The following is a 26,966-nucleotide window of genomic DNA, read 5'->3' as shown; positions in this document are numbered from 1 at the left end:
CGGCCTCGCGTGCCCCCCCCGCCCCTCGCCCGAAGCGGAAGTCCAAGTTGCCTGTTGAAAACTTAAGTTTGAGAAGCTTGAACGGGGCGGGGCTTCGAGTCCTGTCTCGAGCGGAGGGGGGGGGGGAAACGAGTCGCGTCTTTGCTGCTGCTGGTGGGACGCGGCCGCGCGCCGTGCTTTCTCCGGCTTCCTTATTAGTAACTTTGGAGCGTCGCCCGTGCGCCCTCGGACATAAAGGCGGCCTTTGCACTATCAGAATTGGAGCACCGAACAGCTGCAAAAAAATTGCATGGAATCGGCTCTCTTCTTTATCTTAGAACAGAACAGATTAACAGTTGGAAGAGATCTTGTAGGTCATCTAGTCCAACCCCCAGCACAAACCTTACACCAATTCTGACAAACACCAGTCGACACTATCGCACTAGTGTTGCGAGCCTGTAAATTCGTTCACGTTCAAGCAACACTATGCATTTAAACGTCGTGCATGGTTTCTCTCCCCAGCCTCTCCGGCAGTCAGTGCAAACAACCAGCTGGGTGTTCTATTTGCGCGCCAATTAGGTCGCCCAAGGCTGGTTTTGTGTATATGCGATCGAGTGCTACATTGGGACCGAGAAAAAGCGGGAAAGCGCGTCTTAACTGCAAAAATTCGAGACTTGGGACTGGAAAATTAGAACCGGTCGCCGATAATCTGCAAATGGCTACATTTGTAGGTTTGTTGTAAACTTCCCCCCACCTTTCAGAACTACGGACGTCTACGCAGCCGCAGCGAGGTTAAGGTGGTTAGTTCCGCTGCCACTGCAAATATTGTAATAGTTTTGTTATAATCTCTGCACTATCATTTCCAACGGGCCCGCGGTGTTTGCAGTCTGTTCTGCAAAGGAAAAGCAAGATTTCCCCAAACACGTTTGTTAAATATTTAGCTTAACGCTTGAGCTGTAACCCAGCGGCGAGGCGCAACCCGCTGTGTAATCCACTTTTTTTCCCTGCCGCCCGTCCCAGCGGGGGCCGCGCACAGCTGAGCTTCATCATAAAACGACACATAACTGAGCTTCACCGTAAAACGGGACCACCCCGTTCTGATTTATTTATTTTTTTCTTTTGGCCTCCCGCCACTTTCAACGGCTCTCGGGCGCGAGCAGAGTGAAGCGAAAATACAAACCAACTTCCTGTTACGTGGGAAGCTGTCATGCTACCCCTGATGGGTGAGCGGTTGTGAAGCCGGCTTTTAAAGGAGGAGGTCTGGACTCTTCTTTGAAGTCATCGAGATGGAGTTTAAAGGCAATAAACTAACAGATAAGAATCATACATCCTTCCACATGTTTAACACTTGGGGTCAAAACCTGACATTATTAAACCACAATCTCTCTCCAAATGGTGAAAGACTGCCCAGGGTTTTGGGGAAGATTTTGCTACACGTACCTCAATAAGGAACAACTTCAAGAAATAAGCTTCGTTCCCCCCCCTTCTCTTCAGTCAGCACACTTTTTTGTTTTAGTGCAAATTACTTAAACTTTTACCAATTTCAGTTTTAAAGAATTAATGAATGCCAAGGCTGTTATTTATTTCTCTTCCATTGCCCGGTATAATCTTGTGCAAATTTATGTGAAAGTAAATCCCTTCATTTTGCACTTTTTTAAAAAAGACATTTAAGATTACGGAAAGTGGGAGTTTTAACAATAGCCTCACTTGCAGGAATTAAGTCTTTCCTGGTACTATTAATTATAATATCAACAATACAGCTCTGGATTTACTGAGAGAACAAACAGCTCAACAATTATTTAGTTGAAAGAAATGGCAATAACAAAAAATACTTAACAATAGTATTAATAAACATGATAGCCGCTGCCCTAAATTGAATTTTTAAAATTAAGAAAATGTGTGTGACCAGAACTATATTATGTCAATTGATTGTGAGCTTCATTCAGTTCAGGCTTTAAACAAATTTGTAGTATGATTCACAAAACATGCTAACTCATAATGGAGTTGGTTTTGGCTTACTGTAAATTGCATGAATGTTGCCATGTTGCTTGTAAATACAATTAATAGCTTAAGTGTATTGTGCAAACCTAGGTAATTGAGATTTAATCAGAAGATTATAGTTAATCTGCAGCTAGCACAACAAATCTAGCCTGTATATCTTTTGCATTAAATTCATAAGAACTTAAGCTGATTAATTGAATATTTTGGCTCTTCATCGACCAGCAATATGGCTATGAAAAGTCCATAAGTTGGGAATGAATGTTGTTGAATTCTCCTACTTGTATTCCTTAACTACTTTTACTGAGAATGCTGGTATCAAATAGCAATAGCACTTATATACTGCTTCACAGTGCTTTACAACCCTCGCTAAGTGGTTTACAGAGTCTGCATATTGCCCCCATACTCTGGGTCCTCATTTTACCGACCTCAGAAGGATGGACGACTGGTGAGATTCGAGATTCGTCAGCTGATCTCTTCCAGGTTCTGGCGCATGCATGCGCCGGAACCCAGAAGAGCAGCTGGCCGCCATATGCATGCACACCAGCCAGTTTCACGGGTACACATGCATTCCAGTTTCGGCACTCAGTGCCGAAAAGGTTTGCCATCACTGGCTAGCCCCTGAAGCATGCAGCACCGGTGAGTACGGAATTGTCTTCCATGTTATTTGATATTCCTTTTTGGTTTGTGATTTGAGAAAGTAGATTGGATGCTGTCTAGGATGTCCTCTGCTACATGGAGGCAGATTTGTTGCCCATCTTAGCTTTTTCAAGCATTTGGAGGAGGGATAGTTCCTATATTTGGGGAATTGTTGGTACCTTATTGTAGGAGGAGCCACTACTGGAAGTTTTAAAAGAGAGTTTGGTACTCCCTCATTAAAAGACATTCTAGAATCTAGATCAAGAGAGGTTAGAAAACTACTTTCTGGTCTCTTCACTTTTTTACTAACAAGAGCTTTTGAGACAATGAGGACAAATCAACTGCAAAGCCTAAATGAAACATATTTTCTGGCCCCTTGTCAGTCGGAATGGTATAGAGTGTTTTGGTTGAGGAAGTATATAATTGTTGGGACCTAGATGAGATAATATGCCTCTCTTAGTTCTTTTAGATGTTTCAGTGGCCTTCATTATTAGTGACCTTGATACACTTCTTGACTGACTACAGTAATTGGGAATTGGTGGTACTGTTGTGTAGTAGTTCTGCTCTTTCAATGAATGGTTCTACTTGGTGATAAGAGAGAAAAGGTTGGCTTGGTGGCTCTACAAGTAGGATATATTACACCTTCACTTTGAATCCTACACTGGCTTCCACTATAGACTTTGAATTTAAAGTGCTGGTTTGAATCTATAAGGCCCAAGGCTTAGCACCAAGTTTTTTTTTCAGGACTGCTTTTGTCCATTAGAATCAGCCTCATGAATTAAGTCTTGCTGGGTAAACAGCTGGTAAATTCTCATTTTGATAAAATGATGAGGCAGGCTAGACTTAGAATTGCCACTGTAATTTTCCAAGTAGATGCACCAGTCCTCTAGATTAGAATGTCCTCTCATAAAGAGATTGGCTTAGTTCCTACCCAAACTACTTTCTCAAATCATTTGAAAAGAGGACTTCCAAAGAGTGTTTGGGATTTTGGTTTACTGTGTATGTTTTTAGTAGTAGTAGTAGTAGTAGTAGTAGTAGTAGTAGTAGTAGTAGTAGTAGTAGTTAGTAGTAGTATGTGTGTGTGTGTGTGTGTGCGCGCGCATCTGAATACTAACCATGATATTTTAATTGTTATTGTATTCCTGAAAGCTGTTGTGGGAAGCCCCCCTTCCCGCCAGAAGAATGAAATATTTTGGTAAATATTTAAAAAGTAGAATATCATATTTCCCTAAAGGAGACATGGAAAAACATGTTTTTAGAGGCAGAAAGCAGCCCCTAGCCTTTCCTAATAACCCACAGCAGATGCCAGCACTTAAGGAGATAAAGAGCTTATTGAAACTGGAACTGAATCAGATGAGTTTTCCTTTCAACACTATTTAGAGTCTGCAAGATTTTGGTCTGTATTAAATAAATAAATACATGAGCATGCTGTAATGAACCACAATATTGTGTTTAAGATTGGTTGGTATTCATTCTTGTATGGTCAAGTATATATTTTAAGGGAGATATAAGATCCATTTTAGTCAATGTGAATTAAACTAGATATAATTACTGCTGTTATTGAAGGGAAAAAGAACAGAAAACAAGCAGCAAGACCCTTAATTCTTCATAATACTGAGTAAATGTTTACACAGAGTTCTGATCAAGCCTTTTCATTCCCTAAAGTGCAGTGCCCAGATTATGGAATACTTGTTGAAACACACACCTTGATGTAACCAGTACAAGGAAAGCAGAATTGAATTACTGCAGCAAATCACAGGTGCACAGTCCTGGCTAGGTAATTCATCATGTTACTAAGGTGATTTTACTTACACAGAGGGAGTGGTCACCTCAAAGGTGTTTCAGTTCCTACATTAGCAAATGTTTGGCTCCTTTCAGTTAACAAGAAACAAAAGGTTTTTCTACCCTGAAGCTGTCTTTGTTTTATATCAAAATTTGCAGGATATGGAAACAATGGTAAAATGTGGAATATTGCAACTTAAATACCTATATGATTTATGAGTACAGTGCTAAATAATACTTGGAATTCAATATGTGATTTAAAAAACAATATCCAAAAGTCTGTATAAATCAGAAATGACATCAAGGAATATGCTGTCCAATCAAAACAGACTACGCACTTCAGAGGTAAGAAATAATGGATTGTAATAATCACTGATAAATTTTATGCATGTTACACTGCAATATTTTCTATTGTTGGTTGATAAGAATAAAAATATATTTAAAAACTTGTTAGATCTTTCAGCTTCCAATCCTTTAAATGTCAAAAATGGTGTTACATATAGGCTAAATTTAAATTATAATTAATATTTCAAAACATTAGTATTTAATTATGCTAATTACAGACAAAGGCAGTGATCAAGATTTTATCATTTTTACTCAAGTTATTACCATAATTTTCTTCTATTGAGAGTGCAAGAACAGTTGGTTTCATACCTATTCTTTTATTTGACACCATTTTAACTTTAAGCACAGGGTAATGGTTCTGCAGTCAGAAATAATTCAATTAATATGGTTGCACCTGCTACTAGGTACACACAGGAATTATTCCAGTGTCCTTTGACTAATAGAGACCAAAAGATAAGTGTCAGGTTCTCTAGAACCACACTGTGAACAGTTACCCTATTCCTGGGTTTGACCCGGCACTAGTATTACTACTACTAGCAGCAGTAATTATAATACTAACATACTAAAAAGAGGAATAGCTTCTCAGGAATGTCAAACCTGTCTTTTCCTAATTTAATATTAAGTAAAGAAATTATGCAGGAAAAGTAACACCCACATAAAGAATAGAGATTGTATGATTGTTCTAATATGGTTGGTCCACAATTTGCAATATTCCCTCCTAGCATGAATAGTGAAAGGATTCTTAGATTTGATGTTCCTCAACACTTTGACCACAGATTTCCTATCCCTGATAAGGGACCTGAACACAGGCAATTAAATTTCTAGTGATACCAGTTTCAAGTCTAAGGAAAATACATATTTTTAAAGGATTGAACGAATGGAAGAGTGGAGCTTCTATCTCTTTCCCTGTGTCATCATCTGAATGATATAAAAATACTTCACTGATGATAATTTGCTTAAACAAGAAAAAGCATATTTAGGAATGATTTATCTCAGGAACATCTGCAACTCCTTTACAGGCATATATAATCACATTTGATCATATGACAGTGGTATCACTTCATTAGGAATGGGATGCAATCTTGTCTTATTTGGACTATTGAGTGATGTACATGTGTCTGTCACAGAGACAATTCTGAAATTTCAGTTAGACAAAAATGCAACAGTTACTATTAATTGTTTGTACAGCTTCAGAGTATAAGCACTACTTTTAAATCAGCATCTTTGATTGCTAGTAAGAATCTACATGAAAGCAAGGGTTCTGAAATTTAAACCCTTGCACAGTTTGTATCTGGGAAACCTGAAGGATAAAATAAACTAATTATCAATTATTAATAGTTTTTTATTCCCTACACCTGTGGAACTTCATACGTTAGGAAAATTGCTGAGAAATTAGTCAAAACCAGCTGAGATGCTTTTTCCTTATCACTTTTCTGGCAAAAGACAAAAGATAGACTGAATTCAGGTCAGCAACTGAGATAATTCAGAGAGATTAAACTGAACATCAGCAAAATTACAGCATTTTGTCCAAAAATGGAATATAGGGACAATGGCTAGGAATTATCCAACTTGACAGAGCTCAAGGAGGTTTTTTTTTTTTTAAAAAAAAATCAAATACCTCTGGAGTCCTTGGTGGTCTCTGAGCCTTGCCTTTCCTTGCAGACATTTAATTAATAAGGTGACAACATCAGTGCTAATGAATATGAGGTTTCCTGTTTAGCTTACCCTTTGGTGGGCATGTGTTTTTCTCTTTGGTAGTCCTTGATTAAGGGTTTTGTTTTTGTTTGCTTGATTGTTTGGTGGTCCCTGCTTATATGGGTAATTAGTCTTGATTATTTCGGCCTATGGTAGTGTCATCCTTTTCATAGCTTGTGTAGGTTGTGCTGGTCAGCCTACCAGGGTTAAGTGATCAGGTACTTTTTGATAAAGTTGTGTGGGTATCTATTTTGTTGGAAAGTGTTGGATAGGTGATCTATTCCTATCATTCACCTTTTGCTTCTTTTATAACCTAGAAAAATGGGAATCAAATTGGTCTCATCTAGTCAAAGGTCTTGCCCTATTTCAGGTTTAAATTATCCTTTCTAATTGGACAAAAGAGATCAAATATTCATCCACCAGGTCTGTAAGCATTATGACATCCAAATCAAAATGAATGCAAGTGATTCTAGTTCCAAGTTGCTCACAACAGTATCATGAAACTAGGTGCCTCAGTGGTTAAGACACTGCGCTTGTCGATGAGAAAGGTCGGCGGTTCGAATCCCTAATACAGATCTTGTGCGTGAGCATGGAGTTGCACTAGATGACCTCCAAGGTGCCTTCCAACTCTGTTACTGTTATGTGGCCCATATTTGCACATAAATGTTTATCTCTGTCAGAATAGTTTATTTACTGTCATCCCAATATACATCTTCGTATACAATTTCAACATATATCCTTTTTTACAAGTTTTACAAGAGGTACACTTTTTATATGCAACTTGTCAAAAGTGTTCATTTTTGCATATGATTTTTGGACTGAGAGAAATATTTAAACAGTAAGTTCCAAAAATTATATGTCCATTTATGGCATGATGGATTGCATTCTCATAATTTGCACCATTTTGCCTAAGAAGAAATCATTGACATGTATTGTCAGATGTAAACTCCATTATTAAAATTGCCCATGCTAATTACTAAACAGTTTCTTTTTATATATTTTTAGCTTTTAGAGCTGCATGTATTTTACGTTCCAGAAGAAGTATGGAATTTCAAATTGAATACAGTTTCTATAGAAGTTATTAGCAAATTATTTTCAGCTGGATTTATAAGGTGAGATGCAATAGAATAATAATAGTGGGTGACTTTCTTCCAGTTAATCAGCCAGCTTTGTGCCCAAGGCAGCCTAAAACTCAGAGTTTCCTGGTTTCTCCTAGCATTTTAAACATTATACCAAATTGGTTTTCTATCTTATCATATCAAATCACAAAGACCATGCATGTACATTTAGTTTTAGAGTGTGGGTGATAGCTGTAAGCTATGTGTCCAAAGAGTATTGTACCTTATTATGCCCTACACGCTACTTTATATTTTAGATTTTCTTTTCATTATTTCAATAAAAGTGAACAAGGCTTAATGAAATTGCACTGTAATCTTGAATGCTGCTAAAAGTACCAGTTTCACAATAAGAGTTAATATCTCAATTCTAACATTGAAGTGCCTTCTATGTTTTATTCTCTTTCTATTCCCACCTCTCTAAAACTAAATGCTGTACAATATAAGCATTATCTTATATCCCTATTAATACAACAATAAAATCTGATATTCTAGGGTGTCACCTCATATGACATTGAAAACATTAAGAGAAAACCTTGGAGAATACCTAGGTGAAGATGCAGTTATAGATAAGTATGTCTTTCTAAAATGCATTGGAGAGAAACTTGTGGTGGTAAGTACTTCATGCTTCTTGCTGATTATCCTACAGGATTATCAACATATATAATATAGCCAAGAATCTCACCTAGGAACAAAACTAGTAATATGATATTGGGGTAATGACTTCTGAATAGCACTATGTAACACAATGAATATATTCTGACATTTTATTAACCACAGTACAGGCCTCCTGTAAAGGCCATCTGAAACTAATCTTGGCAGCAAATGACAAGTCCTTTTATTCTGCCTGAATTTCATGGATTAGAATGCCCATAGGCAATTGCCAACCACTGTGTAAATAACAATTTATAAACTTTTCTCTATTTGAAATATTTAGATATTTAGATATTTCTGTGGCCTATAATAATCACGGGGAAAATAAGCATTTCCAAATGAAACTATACAACAAAGCAGCAGGAGCAATGGATAAGCCAATATAATTTTAAATGATTTATTTTATAGCTATGATGCACCATATTTCTTTGCTAATAGTTCAGAGAAGTCTTAAGAAATGGGGGATTTCTGAACAGTAGCCATTTTCATGGATTTAAAAGAAAATATGTTCAATAATAGACTGATGTTTAAAAATAATGAATAATGTTTTAAAGGGAGATTCAGAATAAGCCTGATGAACTATTGCTTGGGGAAAAGAACTGCACATGAGGCATCTCTCATCAAAATGAGTATCAAGAGCCAAGGTGGCGCAGTGGTTAAATGCAGCACTGCAGGCTACTGCTAGATCAGCAGTTCAGCGGTTCAAATCCCACCGGCTCAGGGTTGACTCAGCCTTCCATCCTTCCGAGGTGGGTAAAATGAGGACCCAGATTGTTGGGGGCAATATGCTGACTCTCTGTAAACCGCTTAGAGAGGCCTGAAAGCCCTATGAAGCGGTATATAAGTCTACTGCTATTGCTATTGCTATCAAAACGTACATGCTAAAATTCTATAAGGTTGCATAATATCACTCCAAGAGCAATCCATCAATTTAGAAGTTCTAACTAGTTTGCAGAGGAAATGAGAAACCTAAGTGAGCTAAAGATTTGTTCCCATTTAAAAGGCTGCTTTTCTGTGAATAGTAAAAACTTCCATCAGAGAAACTGAAAGGTTATTTAAGCTTCCTATAGCAAAAGTCACAGGGATTTGGGTGGTATATACTGGTACATTTAATTTAATTAAGATGCTGAGAGATTCTAAAAACATATAGGTAGTGTTTTGTTTTCAATTACTGATGCAGTAGTGGTAATAATTCTGAAACCGAATACTTAAATGTTACTTCTCTTTTGAGTAACTAGAGCATTCACTGATAAGGACATTTGGGTGCTTTTGCTATTTCTTGCCACTGTTGTTTTTTACCAGTTTTTTTTCTGATATTAGCTGTGGGAAACACGACATGTGTCCTTAAATTGCCTGATGTGCCACATGCTTTTCAGGTTATTCCACATGAACACTAAATGTGCAATCATATTTTATCCATCTCGCTTGAAAACTGCTTGAAAGATCTGACTCTGATGGCGGTCCTGGTAACAGTCGATAAAACTGTCACAACAAATCATATTCAGTTCTCCTTTTCACTTGCCTAATTATAAACTTTGACTAGATTTTCATTTGTCTAACTATGGTGCCTGTGATTTATGGTAACAAGTTCAAAACAAGCACAGAAGCAACACTGGTTACTGGTATGCACTGGGTTATACGAGGAAGGAAATCCAGTTGCAACCTCATTCACTGCAGTATCAGCAATGAAACCATTTCTAACTTCTGTACTATCTCTGACTTCTCAGGAATAATTGTTACAGCTTTGCAGTTAGGCTCATGAACAGAGAGGTTTGTATTTAGTAATGCAGTCTTCTTCACTGATGTCAATTATAACTAGTGTTAATTACAATTGACATTAATCAATATTCAAAACCCACTTAAACTTACATTTTAAACTCCTAGCTTATGCTGAAACTAGTTACTGTTGATCTGGTTTTATGTCTATAAATATAATGCATAAATCATATTTTATATATCCAGATATATTGAATTGTATATCTTATAATTTCAAGTGGTCAGTACAATTTAGATATTGAAGTGCAGCACATCTGACAGCACTAAATTGGGGAAGGCTGAATAGAATAATAATAGAATAATAATAGAATAGAATACAATACAATACAATAGTTGGAAGGGACCTTGGAGGTCTTCTAGTCCAACCCCCTGCTCAGGCAGAAAACCCTACACCATTTCAGACAAATGGTTGTCCAATCTTTTCTTTAAAACTCCCAGTGTTGGAGAAGTCGTTCCACTGATTAATTGTTCTAAGTGTCAGAAAATTTCTTCTTAGTTCTAGGTTGCTTCTCTCCTTGATTAGTTTCCATGAATTGCTTCTTGTCCCGCCCTCAGGTGCTTTGGAGAATAGCATCACTCCTCCTTCTTTGTGGCAACCCCTGAGATATTGGAACATTGCTATTATGTCACCCCTATTCCTTCTTTTCATTAAACATTTCAGCTAAACTATACAAACCAAAGGCAAACTAAACTATATAGGAAAAACTCTTTCAAGAGAGGGAAAAAGAGTTGGGAATAGACATTTTTCAAGTTCAAAGATATGTTCCCAATCTGCAAACTATAATTTGCTGAAAACACATGCCTTAGGGTTCGCTGAAGGTGTCATTTATTTTTATACATTTCAATTGGGTTTTTACAAACGTAAGCATCCTTCTGAGAATGTTGAAATTGCTGCATAATTTGCAAAGCAACTCTGTAGCTATATCTATATGAGTAAACATTTGTTTAATTCTACTTATACTGGGGTTTAAAGTTTTCCAAAGTATTTTCTTTTAACAAGTGTTATGAAATACTTTTCTTTAAGAAAGGATAAAAGTTACACAAAACAATGTATAAGACAATCACATTGAAAAGAAAAAAATGTTATGAAAATTAAAATTAAAAATCAACAAAATGGAATAATACAAAAAGGTCTCTCTAAGCAAACAAATACAATCGTATATAAATATCCTTTATATCATCTATGATTTTTTGCTAACTTGAATATGACATTTAAACCACTAATGTTTTATGATTGGGACATGCTTTACTGGAGAAGAAAAGATGTCTGCTACAAAACCGTTGTTTCTGGTACATGTTGGGAGTTTTACAGAACTTCAGAAGAATGAGGCAAAATTGTATTTTTATTCATGTGAAATTGGAATTTTTCCCTATTTCTTTAAATAAAGGTGATGGGATGATGAAAGCATTTTGATAATATTATCTTTCTTGTAATCTTTCAAGGTGAAAGCAAAACAAGAGATGGAACTGGAGCTGAAATCATTTGCTCCTCCGTATGTATGTACAGTATATTATTATTTCAGTTTTAAGAAGAAAACTAAAATTCTTAGTTCTTATTTATTTTCTATCATGTTCCACACTCCAGGCATTTCATCCAGAACTTTATTTGTTACCAGGAATAGAAAATATTTATTCATCTTTGTCACCCACTCCAGAGAAACACCAAAATAATCCAGAATATGTGCTTACATCTGTATCATATGAAAGACCGCATAGTTTAATTTCTCCAAATCCTGATATTTATCCAAACTCAACAATGTTGGATAGCTCCTTCAAAAACAATCTCAGTCAAACTTGGGAAAAAGCTGGTCTTGGTGAGTGGAATGAAAAGGAAACTTTTCCAGTTCTACATAAAAAGCAAAGCTCTGAGCAAGAAAAGAATCAAATTATTCAAGGAAAAAGTAGTTCACAACAAAGGAAAGGTGAGACTTTAAAATTTAAATAGAAAACTATAAAAGTCAAATTAAAAATAAGGTAATGAATGTTGTTTTGCACTAATGGGAAGAAGAGTCATTATAATTTTTCAAACAAGATATATCTAGTTTTGCTATTAAATCTACAGCAATATTTCCTGTTCTGCTTTCTTTGGTTTCAATTTCTAAAATTCTGTATTGTTACATTTGTAGCACAAAGATAATTGATTAAGATGAGTTCTTGGAACATTGGGTATCTAAGGATTTTCTAGCAACATGTCAATTAGTGAGCAATGGAACTTTTGGATTGCCTTATGTTTATATAATTTATATCAATTTATGGCAGTGTCCAACATCTCTGCCATGTTACATAAGCATCTTGGATTTTGGTCTTTCTTGTCGGTTATTATTATTACTATTTAGTGTATGATGAGAACATGCCAAAAGAAACATAAACATATATACATATATTTGTAAACATATATTTGTCTGTTGGTTAATCTGATCTGATATGTTTCTAACATATATTCTAGAAAATAGGATATTTAAAAGATTTGTCTTACATTTTATTAATAGCATATCTTCTTTAAATTATAAATATAAATGTATATACTTTCTATATTAGAAAGTAAAAAGTGATTTCTGAAGTTTACAATACTGTGTATGTCAATCTATGTATATTAATATATCATTCTGTCATTTTCAGGCAAAATCAGTTGTAACATTGACAAAACAGAATCTGCTCCATCAAAACAGCATCCTGCAAAGAAATCAGCAGCAGTGAAAATGTATCAGAAAAACACTGATTCTTCACCCCCAGAAATGCATAATATTCCAGGAAAGGATGAAAAATACAGAAAGACAGTTGCATCTCCAAAGATAGATCAGAACCATGAAAAGGAGGAAAACAACCAGTTTCCACTAAGTCACATCTCACAGAAGACAAAAGGTATACGTTATTTCAGTGATGGCGTATCTTTTTTGGCTCGTGTGCCAAAAGTGGGAGGAGCGCAGGGGGATCATGCGCGAGCATGCCACACCCATAATGCTATGTGCATGACCCCACCATGCATGTGTGCACGACCAGTGCTTCTCCCTGGTTTTGGCGTGCTTTTTTGCCATCCTCAGGCTCCAGAGGCTTTATAGGAGCATGGGGAGGGCGAAAACCACCTCCCCCGCCCTCCAAAAAACCGGCCCTATGGGCAAACTGGAAGTTTGGGAACAGGCTTTTGGTTTGCTCGTAGGGCCGGTTTTAGCCCTCCAGAGCCTTCAGGAGGCTTCCCTGAAGGCTCCGGAAGGCAAAAAACAACCTTACGAGCAAACCGGAAGTGACTTCTGGTTTGTCTGTAGGGGCGTTTTTCGTCCTCCAGAGCCTTCAAGAACCTTCAGGAGGCTTTCCGGTGAAAAATTACCTCAAAAGCAGGCTGAAACCAGCTTTTTACTTCAGTTGGATAAGTGCATTGCAGTTAGTAGATGCTTTTTGGAGGAACTGTAAGACCTCATCTTATACCAGGTTGGGGATCAGGTTCACACATCAGGTTTTATGTGTCATTGAGTTAAACCATCCTTTTTTGATTTGGCAGAAAACAATGCCATCATAACATTGGTTGTCCAGATCATTCATTCTATCCTACTTTGGAAATGGCCATCTGGTGGTCTGACTAGACCAGAATGGAGGGGCTATGCAGGCACCTTCCAGTTTGCCCCAAACATGCTTTGTGTACTGTCATTTCATTTTACTTCACATATAAGTTAATAGAGAGCAAAGTATTATATTACACATTTTGAAGTTGCATTGCAGGAGTGTTAAATTAAGGGGGCTGGTATACAAACTAATTATAGATGATTGTTTAAATCATGAACTGGGAACAAGCTGAAAGCAACATCATACAATCAAGAGGAAAATATTAACGTTAGTCTAATTCTCTTGTAAAATGCCTGTAAAATACCACATCTAATTAAAATCATTGCTGCTTAGAGGACTGGAAATAGCCACAGTTCTCTCTTCTCCAATAATTGCTTGCAGTGATATCAAAACAGAGCAAAAATGTGATTACATTTAACTTTCAATCGGAGAGTTGAGATTGTGTTTTGTAATTTGGGGGCCAAACTAGTTTGGGGTGTAGTTTGGGGTTTAGAACTAACCAGAGCTGTCTGGTTCATGTCACAACTATGACTAGAGTGACAGAAAACTACAAGACAACCAATGTAATTGGGAAGAGAGCATATAACACCACAGTATGTTTGTGATCTTTGGATGATGATGATGTGGATAGCATGTATCTGATGAGATCTTAACTATAGCTGCATCCAAATTCAGAAAGTATGTGGAGTTTGGAATCTCATTTATTCAAAATATTGGAAGTATTTTTGTTTGATGACTACCAAAAAGTAGCCAATGTTACTCTGTATTAAGGCTGTTAGTTGGCAATTTTCAAAAGTAAAAGTTCTGCATTCCTCTATTTGTATATGTGCATACACATTCATGTACAGGCAAGGTAATATTTTGACCTTTGATGCAGAAGAGGTTTCTCTCATGTTGGACACAAATGCAGAAAATGGAGGGAATTTGACAGTGATTGGAAATGGAAGGCATACTATTACTGCTGATTCTGGAATCTCAAAATCCTTGGAAGACCGAGACATAACATACTCACCCAAGAAGAGGAGGTAAGGAAATAAATATACTATTTCTGCTGACAGTATTCAGTGTCAATCATTGACGTCACATTAAGAACTTCTAACATATTCAATAATGGAAAAAGCTAGCTCTTTAATTAGCTTTCAGATAAGTATAATTAAGTATCAGAACTAGTTCACCTAGCTTAATTTCCTGTATGTGAGGTTAGTGCACCTTTAGAATACTTGCTGTTAATCCAGTTTGTTACCAAAAGGCTCTTCCAGTCTGATTTCACTATCCTAATTTTCAGATTAATAACTCAATCAAAGCAACTTGTAACCCCAACAAGTTTAATCAGAGGTTTATTTCTAATGTAGCTTTTACCTTGATTTCATCTGTAGCCAACAACATCCTGGAATGACCAAGACTGCTGCTGTGCAGAATAATCAGGTATGTTCTCAGGGGAGTTGAGCTGAGTTGGTTAAAATGTGTGTTAACACATTTCTGTCTCTTGGGATGAATTAATTTTGACTTAAGATTTATTAAGGTTTACTATAATTACATATAATTCGTGTGATTAATCATTTCATATCTAGCCAATTTTGTATTGTTTTGAAAGCAGTGTTTTTGAAGTAGGACATACATTACAAGCAGTGAGTACTGTCTCTTTCTGTATATAATAGAGGTATACAATATATAATAAAGAATACAAGATATAATAAAGTATCAGATAAGGACAGAATGAGCCTATATCTGTTTGCTTAGGACTAAAACCCTTTGGACTACATTCAAAATCTAAAGTAGATTAGGCACTCTTAAGGTTTGAGAGATGATTCAAATGAAAAAGTTTGCTGTAATGCAAGATGCACTTACACATGATCTCAGGGCTGGCTCTAAACACCCTCAGGCAAAGTTATTTACTAATGCTTCCTACGGTTTGGCTCATCTTCTGTCAAGCTTGTCATAAAGGCCCCTCTTGTTTCTTTTTGTACGTGTTATGATTTTTTCAGCCCCGGAGTTCTTATATTGTAAAAATAAAATTGAACATTGACACATTTTTATTTGATCCTAGGCTGATGGGAATAACCTAAATGACTCTGCATATCCTAGTCACTATCTTTCCCCTCCTACTCCACCTCTTCTGGCTGTCTCAGTAAATAGAGCTCAACTTCCTCACAAAGATTTTCCAACAGAAGGTGAGGAAAACTGTCCAAGACCTCTCATGAGATTAGGGGTTTCACAAAAGGTTTCAGCAGCAGGGATCGTAGAGACTTTGCTCTCTTACCTTTAAAGAAAGAGATCAAGTTTGCTTGAAGGCAATGAAAGCAATGGTGTGTACAGTATTCACATGTCTACTAAACATAATCAAAAAGCCTCTAAACTAAAGGGTCATTTGTGATTGTCAACCATTTTTTTAAGGCAATAATTCAGATAGTGTAATTCATGCCTACTTTTAGTCTAGGTGATTTCTGGAAAAGGCTAAATTGGTTTTTTTTCTCCAGGTATAGAATTTATCTAGCCACTAGCTCCATATCTAGCAAAGCACAGAATATTTGAATGTAAAAATTTTGATGAGAACTATATATGGGTTTGCTGCCCTCTTGTGGTGGTGTGGACTTTTGCAACCCACGTGCAATTGCTCTAAAAAGCATATTACTTGGAGTACGTCTATTCAGGATTGGAAGCATTGTACTCAGTCTATTCAGTTGTTGTTTTTTCTTTATTATCTCTTCCTTTCCCCCACCAACTGATCCTCATTCTGTGCCAATGATGACAATCACCATTAACTGGGTTGTTGGTTTTTCTCCCTGAAGTTGTCACCTCCTCTTCCTCCTCGAAGGCCAACAGTAATTATCTCTTGTGAATGGGTACTGTGTTTCCACGAAAATAAGACATTTTCTTTTGACCCCCGAAATATGCACTTGGTCTTATTTTCAGGGAGGTCTCATTATTTTTGAGGTGCAAGAGGTGGTGAGCATGGTCACCTTATGGCTGCTGCTGCGTTGCAATATTTGCGGGGGAAGGCTTATTTTAGCGCATGTGCTCAAAAGCCCAATTGGGCTTATTATCTGGGGAGGTCTTATTTTCAGGGAAATAGGGTAGCATTTTGCATTCCTTGTAAGAGCCGAGGTGGCGCAGTGGTTAGAGTGCAGTACTGCAGGCTACTTCAGCTGACTGCTAGTTCGGCTGTTCAAATCTCACTGGCTCAGGGTTGACTCAGCCTTCCATCCTTCCGAGGTGGGTAAAATGAGGACCCGGATTGTTGGGGGCAATATGCTGACTCTGAAAACCGCTTAGAGAGGGCTGAAAGCCCTATGAAGCGGTATATAAGTCTAACTGCTCTTGCTCTTGCTATTGTGTTTACATTCAGATCATTATCTGTATAAGATTAGCAATAAATGACTCTTACATAGTTTCTATTATTTTTTTCAAAAATAAAAGTGTGTTCTTCAGAGAGATTGTCCAAGAGACATTCTAGGAGCATTATTATTTTTATCAGTTTAGGCATCCTTTAAAAGTGTTTTTCAAGTCTTCATTACTTTACATGTTTAGCTATAGATAGATGGATGGATGGATAGAGAGATACATACATACATACATACATACATACATACATACATACATACATACATACTTACTTACTTACATACTTACATACTTACATACAGTATAGTGTATGAATTTTTCATCCTTTATAGTTTTTTAACCATTTTTATTGTTAAAAATGAATAAAACGAAAAAACAAAATAGGAGAAAACTGAAGAATAACTATGTACATATTAAAAACATAAAAGGAGTCGCTAATAATATATTCCTCTCAAATGCTGACCATAGTTCAGATATCTTATACTTTATACTGAACACTTAAGACTGTTGCTAGCTTCTGCTTAAGTTCCACAAACTATAATCCAAAGGTCTAAAATTGCCTTGCTGTGTAATATATTGTACGTAAAAGAACCATTCCTGTTTGTGTTTGGCTAAACTATTATGGATACATATTACCAGTTTTGTTGCAATGTATATTGCAATAGAAGGTTGATACAGAAGGATCTTGACAGACTTGAACATTGGGTGATATCTAACAAAATGAAATTCAATGGTGAAAAAAGTAAGATTCAACATTTAGTCAAGAAAACCAAAATGCACAGGTACAGTATAGGTGGTACCTCGCTCAGTAGTAGTAACTGTGAAGGGCTCTTGGAGTCCTAGTGGACAATCACTTAAATATGAGCCAGCAGTGTGCTGCAGCTGCCAAAAAAGCCAACCCAGTTCTAGGCTACATAAACAGAGGGATAGAATCAAGATCACGTGAAGTGTTATTACCACTTTATAATGCCTTGGTAAGGCCACACTTGGAATACTGCATCAGGTTTTGGTACCCATGATGTAAAAAAGATATTGAGACTCTAGAACAAGTGCAGGGAAGAGCAACAAAGATGAATAGAGGACTGGAAGCTAAAACATAAAGAACAGTTGCTGGAACTGGGTATGTCTAGTCTGATGAAAAGGCAGCTTTGGGGTGACATGATAGCAGTGTTCCAATATCTCAGGGGCTGCCACAAAGAAGTGGGAGTCAAGCTATTCTCCAAAGCACCTGGAGGCAGGACAAGAAGCAATGGGTGAAAACTAATCAAGGAGAGAAGCAACTTAGAACTAAGAAATTTCCTGACAGTTGGAACAATTAATCAGTGGAACAACTTACCTCCAGAAGTTGTGAATGCTCCAACACTGGAAGTTTTTAAGGAGAGATTGGATAACCATTTGTCTGAAGTGGTGTAGGGTTTCCTGCCTAAGCAGGGGGTTGGATTAGAAGACCTCCAAGGTACCTTCCAACTCTGTTATTCTATTCTATATTGCAGCATATTGTCCAGTTTTAATTTAGCCTAATATCATCAAAAGTTAACATTTTCCAGTGTTCTGCCATTTGTTCTTGCAGTGGTCAATATATAGTTTTTTCATCTTTAATTCATGATTCAAAGTATGGGAAGAAATTCTTGGACACTGTCATCATTCTTCCATATTATCTGCTGACTACTGTAATCTGTTTATGTATATCCCACATAGCAAACAATTGCTTCAAATGAAAACACACTGATATTTATCTTTTCAACCCAGCACCAAACACTAAATCATTCTTTGGTTGAGTTCATTTCATTTTATTGTAGTGGATCAACCCTGTGTTAACCAATAGAAGAATGGCACATTTTTACTTCAATTTTATTCAGAATTGTTCTCATGTTTAACTTTTGCAAATATGATAAATATGGGATTTCTTCTTCCTCAGGAAATCAATTACATAAGCAACTGAAACATATTAAAATAGAAAGAAGACGCCTGGAAAACACTAGAGCGGAACTGGTTAAAAAAGTGAAAAACCTGATTGAACAACACAAGCTCAGGAGATGCCGTGGTATGTTCAAGGATGATACATCCAATTTTTTCATTGACCAACAACTACAAAAACTGAATGTTGTCCAACATCAGGTTTGAGTTTCATAAAAAATATTTTTAAACTTCTCATCGCTGAATCAAATATATACTTCACTGATTCTTTATATGCAATCTATATACATTCATTTAGAATAAACTATTGAACTGCATGGAATCCTTTTCTGAGGAATATAGGCTGAATGTTTTGTTGTTTTAATCTTGCAGTCCGTGATTACTGGAAAAAAAAATATTTTGAAATGAAGAAGGTCACAGTTTTCTCAGAGGAAGCTTTAAATAAATTACAGGAAAATTTAGAACTACACCATCAAAAATTAATGAGGCAGCTGGAAGCTAGAGACACCAAGAAAAAACGAAATAATTTAACACAAACCACCAATTCAAAGGTAATTTTTTTTTAAAAAAAAGTTTCCTTGCCTATAAAAACTAAGTTTTGTTAATCAGTGCAGCAAATCTTGGAACATTAATGCAGTTTTTAACAGACTGATTGCTAATATATATTAAAAATGCCTAAAGCTGAAGTTGTGCAAAAATTTAACTCAAGTTATACAATGACAATATTTATGTTCTAATAATGGTTTAACATAAATTACTAGGTTCCACCACAAAACCGCGTTCGACTAAACCGCGCTCGACTAAACCGTGTAGCAGACGTCATCAACAGGGCGACAACAGCGCGGAGACAGAAGCACGCTGTAAACGCTAAACCTAAAATTAACCCCTAAACCTAAACCCCCTAAACCTAACCCTAAACCTAACCCTTACCTTAAGTTGAATCGGCTTGCTTTCAAAGCGCTATTTAAAACGCCCTTCTTTCTCCGCGCTCGCTGTTGTCGCCCTGTTGATGACGTCAACGACGCGGTTTAATCGGGTGCGGCTTAGTCGAGCGCGGTTTTGTCGTGCCACGAATTACTATAAATATGTCATAATTAATAAAAAGAAAGTTCTATTGGCAAGAATGAAGAATATTTTGCAGGTTCTTTTCCCTTGAGCTGAATTAATGTTACAAGTTGCTAAAATGATTTAAATCCTCATTATAATATGATACACGTAATATTGTTTTTCTTCCTAGTTTAACAATAAAATTAATGAGAATAAAGTTTAAAATTAATTAAATACTTCCCATGTGAATCATGACTTCCTAATATCAAGGCAATTTGGTTAATTAGTTTAAGTTGTCATTGCCAAATGTATTTGTTACATCTTTCATCCAAGGACAAAAATTTAATCCAAAACAAAGATTAATATCTTCAATAAATATTAAGATCACAGACGCAACAATCACAGAAGTCTAAAGCACACACTTACCCGAGCTAGTATAACTTTTAAAGGAAATAACACCATGAGAATGTACAAATTTATAAGAGAACAAAAATATAATTGTACAATAATAATTAAACAAGAACAATTATTTTTGTTTTTTAAAGTTATTCAGAAAGATATGGCTCAGCTTCAGAGAACCTTCAGGAAAGACATTATCTAGTCGCCTACCAGTTAAGATTCAGACTCAATTGTGACACACCAATTGATAGCATTCTCAGAAACTAACAATGAAGGAAGTACTTCTTAATGGCCTTGAATAGCATTGACTATAGACTGCCTGTGAAGGCTAGGAGAATGAAACACAGTTTTGCGTTGATTCCACTCTTACCTGAATGGACAATTTCAATTTATAGATACGGGGGAAGAGCATTCAGGGCTTTGGTTGACTCTGGTTCCTCAGAATTGGCTGCTTTCCCCCATTCTATTTAATAACTATATGAATTTAGGGAGGGGGGATCATTTATTGGTTTGTAATGAGTTGTCATCAGTATGCTGATGATATTGTACATTGCCATCACAGGTCAAGTCAGGGGTATTGTTGAAAGCTTAAATTGATATCTAGAGACTACAGTCTGGAAAGAGCAAACTAAACTCAGATTAAATAAAGTGCTATACAAAAATTAATTTCTAGAAACATTGATCTTGGGGGCTATCCTAGTTGAGGTTGTGCTGCTTGTAAAGATGTTGGTGTGCAAGTTGAGGTCTGCCTGGACTACAGCTTCTCCTTAAACAGAAAATAGGGGCTGTGGCACAATTGTCTTTGCCCAGCTTTGGCTGGCACATCTTTTATCTCCATATCTGCACCAAAACACTGGGGTTAGTAATTCATGCCTTAATCAACACCTAGCTGGATGTCAATGTCTAAAGTGTTTCCATGACTACTATCAACTTGAGAAGGGAGGAGAATTCCATGCATACTTTTGTCTCATATTCTTGTAACTGGGATGTGAATGTGCATGTCCAGAACCCTGCCGTAACATCTTGTTGGAGAATGTGATTGATGACTTCAGGCAGAGGGGAGGGGACATGGGGGTAAAGTTCAGACACCATTAAGTGGGATTCAGTTTAGGCTCCACAGAAGATCAAGCCAAGATATTGATCCTAATGAATGTTTTTTGTTTGAACTTTGTCTCGAGGCTCGTAAATTAATTAGGTCATCTCAGGAACTTCACAGATAAGATTTTTATAGGGCAGTTTTTGGAGGCAACTCAAAAGCTATACCTGATATAGAATGTGGCAGTAAGATTATTAGTGGGTGTTCTCATCTTTACAGGATTACATTTTCTCTTATTAAAGAAAATCTCTCAATTTTTTTAATAATGACAATTTTACAAGGGACAGTCAAATCCATTTTTAACTGGGTAAATCTAGGCTGGCAATAGCAAAACAAACTTTCAAATACTGATCTAGTCAATGTGTGAAAGCATTGCTCTGCTCTATGGTCAATCCATCTGACCAGTTATGTGAGAGATATCATCATAGTAGTTATATTCTTCTGAAAAAAGATAACATACAGGTGTTCAGAGTACTAAAGAACTTAATATACTGTATATTTAAAAAGGAACTCCTGGAGATCCCCTAGGCATCAGTTTAACATATTACTAAGTAACAGTTATATCATGGAATAAGTGTGTTGTTTATATATATAGTTATATTCTAAATTAATTTGAGGGGTTGTTTGTTTCATAGAATAATGTAATAATCCAGATTACAACCCTGGAGCGGGAAATTGACCAGCTAAAGAGAAAGTTAGACAATGCCAAAATGAAACTTGTCATAGAAATCAAGGTACTGTACTAATTTATTACATGCATGCTTGCACTTGTACACATACACATATATACACATAGCGAAGCCAGTAACAAATCAAAGGTTTTGTTTTAACACTGACCTTTAATATGCCAAGTGTTACACAATTGGAAATCAAGGAAAATAGTAGTAGTCGTTGAGACATATTTTGAGAATGAAGGATAGGCTGATTTCCAAATCCAGTTCAGTTAAGAAATCTTCATTACAGTTGTGGGGGAGAGAGTTGCTTGTTGGTTTTGGTTACCAAAATCACCAAAGTGATGGACTCTGTGCACCTGCATACTTCTTTGGCTACATTTAACAATGATCCTTCAGGTGACTATCACTGTTCCACATTAGATACTTTGTTTTGGTTCTCAGAACATTTTCATCTAACTCTAGTTGGAAGGGACTTTGGAAGTCTCCTAGTTCAACCCACTGCTCAGGCAGGAAATCCTATACCATTTCCAATCTCTTCTTAAAAACTTCCAGAGTTGAAGCACCCACTTCTGGAGGAGGTCCAGAATTTGTTTCACTGATTAATTGTTCTGTCGGGAAATTTCTCCTTAGTTTAGGTTGGTTCTTTCCTTGATTAGTTTCCATCCATTACTCTTGTGTTGCCTTCAAGTGCTTTGGAGACTAGGTTGAGACTCACTTTTTATGGCAACCCCTTAGATATTGAGACATTGCTATCATGTAATTCCCTAGTCCTTCTTTTCATTAAACTGGACATACCCAATTCCAGCAACCGTTCTTTGTTTTAGTCTCCAGTCCCTTAATCTTTGTTGCTCTTCTCTTACTCTCTTTTAGTATGTTACACATTGATGCTACTGTACAAATTATACAAACATAATAATTTTAGGCATTTGCCATAGTTAGAAAAATGATATGAATAGAAATCTATTGGAAATCTGTAGTACAATCTACCGCAGTGTTTCTCAACTGTGGCAACTTGAAGATGTGTGGACTTCATCTCCCAGAATTCCCGTCATGTCATAACAACATCTTTATAATAATAATTGAATGTTTATAATGTTTATAGTCATAATTGAATGTTTCTTTAGCCAATTTCCCATTTATGTTAAATCAAACATGATGCCTTATTATATTAAGATCCACCATCACCTGAAGCATTAACATGTCTCAGAATGCATTGCACGATAACTGGTTAGGCTAGAAAGTTTGAAGACCAAGATTGCACTTGTTAAACCACATAAAAGTTGACTGTTATCTATCAAATAATAGTTGTGATTTAATTCTTCCTGTCATAATCTCTGGATCTTTTGTAGATGAAAAAACAAGCAACTTCTGATTTACAAGCGCTGAAGGCAGAACTGGTGCACAAGAAGGTTCAGTCATCTTTAAGATTTCTGTCTGGAAAGCAAATATTTTAGTTAACCTTTTTAATGAAATTCTTCAGTCTGTAACGATTCAAAACCTAGTTTTGATCAAATTTTGATTAACATAACAACACTTGTATGTAATGAAAAGCTATTCACTGCTAAACCACTCACTCATTGTGTCAGCTAACTATTGTATGCTGTTTTGACTGAAGGCTCTATCCTCCTTCAGCTCTAAACTATGTCAAACTGAATTCAAATTAGAAATACCCAAAGGTACAATCAATCCCACACCCAAATACAATTCAGGCTTGACACATTGGTTCTATTCTGATGTAGCAATAGTACTGCAAACCAGCAATAGCAAGTTCGGAGGGAAGAACCCCAGTTGCATCCATTGCAATTCAGCATTCTGAATTGTTGATGGAGGGAGAAAGCCTCACAGTTAAATATTTGGAAGGAGTACATCCTGGGGAATGGTGAAGAATGCCTAGATTGATTTCAAGCCCTTATCCTTCATTGTCTGTCATCTTGGGGTAGAAGGACTTTTATCTATTTAACAGAATAGTTTGCTATAACTATAGCACACCTGGGTTGAGAAGAACAACAACTATCCAAAGATAGAATTATTGCTCAGTACTTTTTTCCTCAAATAAATAATTTTGTTTATAATTTCACAATCTTGTTTCAGGTTTTTTTGTTTGCTTTTTTTTTTACTGTACACCACATTCATTTGATGCCTGTGTTAATTGTCATGTATGCCAATACATATTTATTACTGTACAAAAAACCAATAACTATAAACAGTAAAAATGTGTTTTCAGTTTTGGTTCCTGGTATAAGCTGTATGAACAAATGTTAACTACTCAGAATCTGTGAATATGGGAAGTTGACCTGGGCAAACTGAACTCTCCTGTTTTTTATTGACCTTTACATACCATATTTTTTGGTGTATAAGACTCATCTTTTTCCCTCAAAAAAGAGGCTGAAAATCTGTGTGCATCTTATACACTGAATACAGCATGTTTTGCCTCCTGAAACCCTGCCCCTTCACCAAAATGGCCGTGCATAGCCTTTAGAAGGCTTCCAGGGTGCTCCTGGGGGCTGGGGAGAGCAGAAATGACCGGAAAATGGGCCGTTTTTTGCTCAATTTTGCCCCCACTCTACCCCCAGGATCACTCTATAAGCCTCCTAAAGGCTATGCATGCCCTTTTTTTTTGACAAGAACCGGGCCTGTTTTTGCAAAAAAGGGGCCATTTTTTGCTCATTTGGGGGGGTACCCCCCAGGAACACCCTACAAGCCTCCTAAAGGCTACTCATGCTGTGTTTATTTAAAAAAAAAAACAGGTCATTTTTGGGAGGTCTGCAGAGTGCAAACTTTTTTTTTAATTTGCCTCTTCAAAATCTTAGTGCGTCTTATATTCCGGTGTGTTTTATACTCCGAAAAATACAATATATGTTTGTGTAGGTGCTATTTATCCTGCAAGAGTGGGATCATGAACTTTTAATGTATGCAGCAAAATTCTATTTGGATTCTTGAAAGGCGACATTTAATTTCCTCCATCCAGATACAATTTTGGTATAGAGAAAATTGACTGCTTTTATCTCATAATACCAAGCATTTTTTTTGTGCTCTCAAGCTTAAAGGCACTTTCAGACAATCAAGACTGTCAGTTTCCAACTACTATAAAATGAAGCCAGAGAAATGAATTTTTTTCTTCAGTTATATTCTAATATTAAAATGTTTGAAGTTTTTGCTTGTAACAGAAAAATTAGGGCTTTCCCTTGATGTTTCAAAACTGACTAATAAATGTGTGTTCTAGTCTCAAGGATTTTACTAATCCTGAATTAACAAAATTACTGTATTTTTCAGACTATAAAATGCACCAGAATATAAGACGCATCAAGACTTTGAAGAGGTAAATTTTTAAAAAAAGATTTTGCCCTCCCCGGCCTCAGGCCTCCCAAACCCTCTGCACGCCCCATTTTATGTGAAAAATGAGGCATGCAGAGAGTTTGGGAGGCCTGTAAAGTGTTCCTGGGGCCTGGGAAGGGCAAAAACGAGCAAAAAACCCATCTTTTTGCAAAAATGGGCCCATTTTTTGCAAAAAAAAGCACGATGTGGAGAGAGTTTGGAAAGCCTGCAGAGTGCTCCCGGGGGCTGGGGAGGGCAAAAATACCCGTTTTCACAAAAAAAGTGCCCATTTTTCACTTGTTTTTGCCCTCCCCAGCCCCCAGGAGTATTTTGCAGGCTTCCCAAATCCTCTGTGTGTCCATTTTTGTGAATAAAGGGATGCAAGGGGCGGGGTTTCAGGAGGCCAAAAATGCTGTATTTGGTCTATAAGACGCACCCAGATTTTCACCCTCTTTTTTTTGGGGGGGGACGTGCATCTTATACTCTGAAAAATACGGTATATCCTCCAACAGATTTGTAAAATTAATGGCTAATACATAATCATTACATCATTAAAGTGATATAGAAACAAGTTTACCTAAAGGAGGCTGAACAATAAACTAGTGGTAAACATATTTCTGAATTGCTGTGACCATGTCACAGGAAAAAGGGAGGGAAGGAGGGATATGGTCCAGGGAGCTCTCAAAGCTTTACAGAAATACTACCAAAACACAAGAAGATCATTGACACTCTGCCGTAATTCACCGTAAAATGGTATAACTGAGCGTATATATGAATAGATAAAAATACCATCCAATGCAAATGTCATTGTAACAGCAGCATTGCTGCTTTGAGGCTTCTTAGTGATTATAACAACATCAGAAACAACATCAGCACATTGAAGAGATACAAAAGCTGCTATTGCTGTTAAGAACAACATGACATACATTGCATCAGAAATGGTCTAGGTTTTGTGTTATCAGAATTGTCAATGATGAGGCATTTTGTTCATATAGATGTGTGGAAATGCTTTAATGTTCTTTAGGACAAAGAGATGAAGGATTATAAGAGGCAGATACTACGAACTAGGCTACACATATTCCTTGGCTCCAGGATCTCTTGTGATTGTTCCATATTAGCAAGTGTGTTTTCCTTTGGAAAGACTGAAACAGGATCAATTTAACAAGGCCAAGCAGTCTAGAGATACAGGATATTTAACAGCTTGCTTTAAAAATAGGGACTTAGATTTGGGACCTTTTCTTGTGAGAATCTCTTTCCTTAGAGAACAAGTTTCTGGAATATAAATCTCATTGTGGTAAACCTAGACAAGCTCTTTCTTCAAGTTCTTTAGCCTGAAAGACCAGTTATAAACCTATCCTTACACCAAGAAATTAGGCGCCAATGTGCTATTTATAGAAAAGTACTAATTACTTTGAGCAAAAGAAGATAAAGAGGATATTAAAATTTCACAACACTTCCCAGAGGAACTTGGCTTTTACATTCCAAATACTTTTAATACTGGTGTATACTATATTTTAAAATGAATAAATCCTTTCAATAAGAGATTTCTTATTAAAGGTTGATGCTCTATAATTGCGGGGAGTGTTTATTTTAATCTTAAATTATGAAGGTAATGAAAGGCTAGTCTGGTATAGT

The 26,966-nt window shown here is 36.6% G+C and overlaps 1 protein-coding gene across 4 annotated transcripts; it reads left to right on the top strand.

The window, feature by feature from the left end:
* Positions 1-3,732: 3,732 nt before the first annotated feature.
* SPATA1 (spermatogenesis associated 1) lies at positions 3,733-23,813 on the top strand. Of its 4 annotated transcripts, none has more exons than XM_087719382.1 (15): positions 3,733-3,811; positions 4,282-4,393; positions 4,558-4,743; positions 7,444-7,550; positions 8,049-8,166; positions 11,427-11,480; positions 11,569-11,905; positions 12,603-12,845; positions 14,422-14,566; positions 14,894-14,966; positions 15,589-15,712; positions 18,802-18,927; positions 19,173-19,351; positions 21,978-22,076; positions 23,366-23,813. In XM_087719382.1, exons 3-15 carry the CDS (start codon positions 4,693-4,695, stop codon positions 23,468-23,470), a joined length of 1,761 nt encoding a protein of 586 aa, XP_087575508.1. In that variant the 5' UTR covers positions 3,733-3,811; positions 4,282-4,393; positions 4,558-4,692; the 3' UTR covers positions 23,471-23,813. The 4 variants fall into 4 exon arrangements, with proteins under 4 accessions (XP_087575508.1, XP_087575509.1, XP_087575507.1 ...); XM_087719383.1 differs by having other exon boundaries at positions 14,419-14,566; positions 14,918-14,966; XM_087719381.1 differs by having other exon boundaries at positions 14,419-14,566.
* Positions 23,814-26,966: the final 3,153 nt, after the last annotated feature.

Source organism: Thamnophis sirtalis, unplaced genomic scaffold (assembly GCF_051295495.1).
Source record: "Thamnophis sirtalis isolate CommonGarterSnake01/CBP01778 unplaced genomic scaffold, rThaSir2_p1.2 scaffold_7, whole genome shotgun sequence".
Taxonomy (NCBI): Eukaryota; Metazoa; Chordata; class Lepidosauria; order Squamata; family Natricidae; genus Thamnophis; species Thamnophis sirtalis.
The sequence above is the reverse complement of the archived record's forward strand: the minus strand, read 5'-3'. Positions and strand labels throughout refer to the sequence as shown.

What these genes read in the sequence shown, in the direction of transcription:
- SPATA1 (XM_087719381.1), top strand. Translation starts at nt 4,693, where the DNA reads ATGACATCAAGGAATATGCTGTCCAATCAAAACAGACTACGCACTTCA. An exon ending in TTGGAGAGAAACTTGTGGTG is followed by an intron (nt 8,167 to 11,426) that starts GTAAGTACTTCA and finishes TAATCTTTCAAG; the next exon opens with GTGAAAGCAAAACAAGAGAT. An exon ending in CAAGCTCAGGAGATGCCGTG is followed by an intron (nt 18,928 to 19,172) that starts GTATGTTCAAGG and finishes TTAATCTTGCAG; the next exon opens with TCCGTGATTACTGGAAAAAA.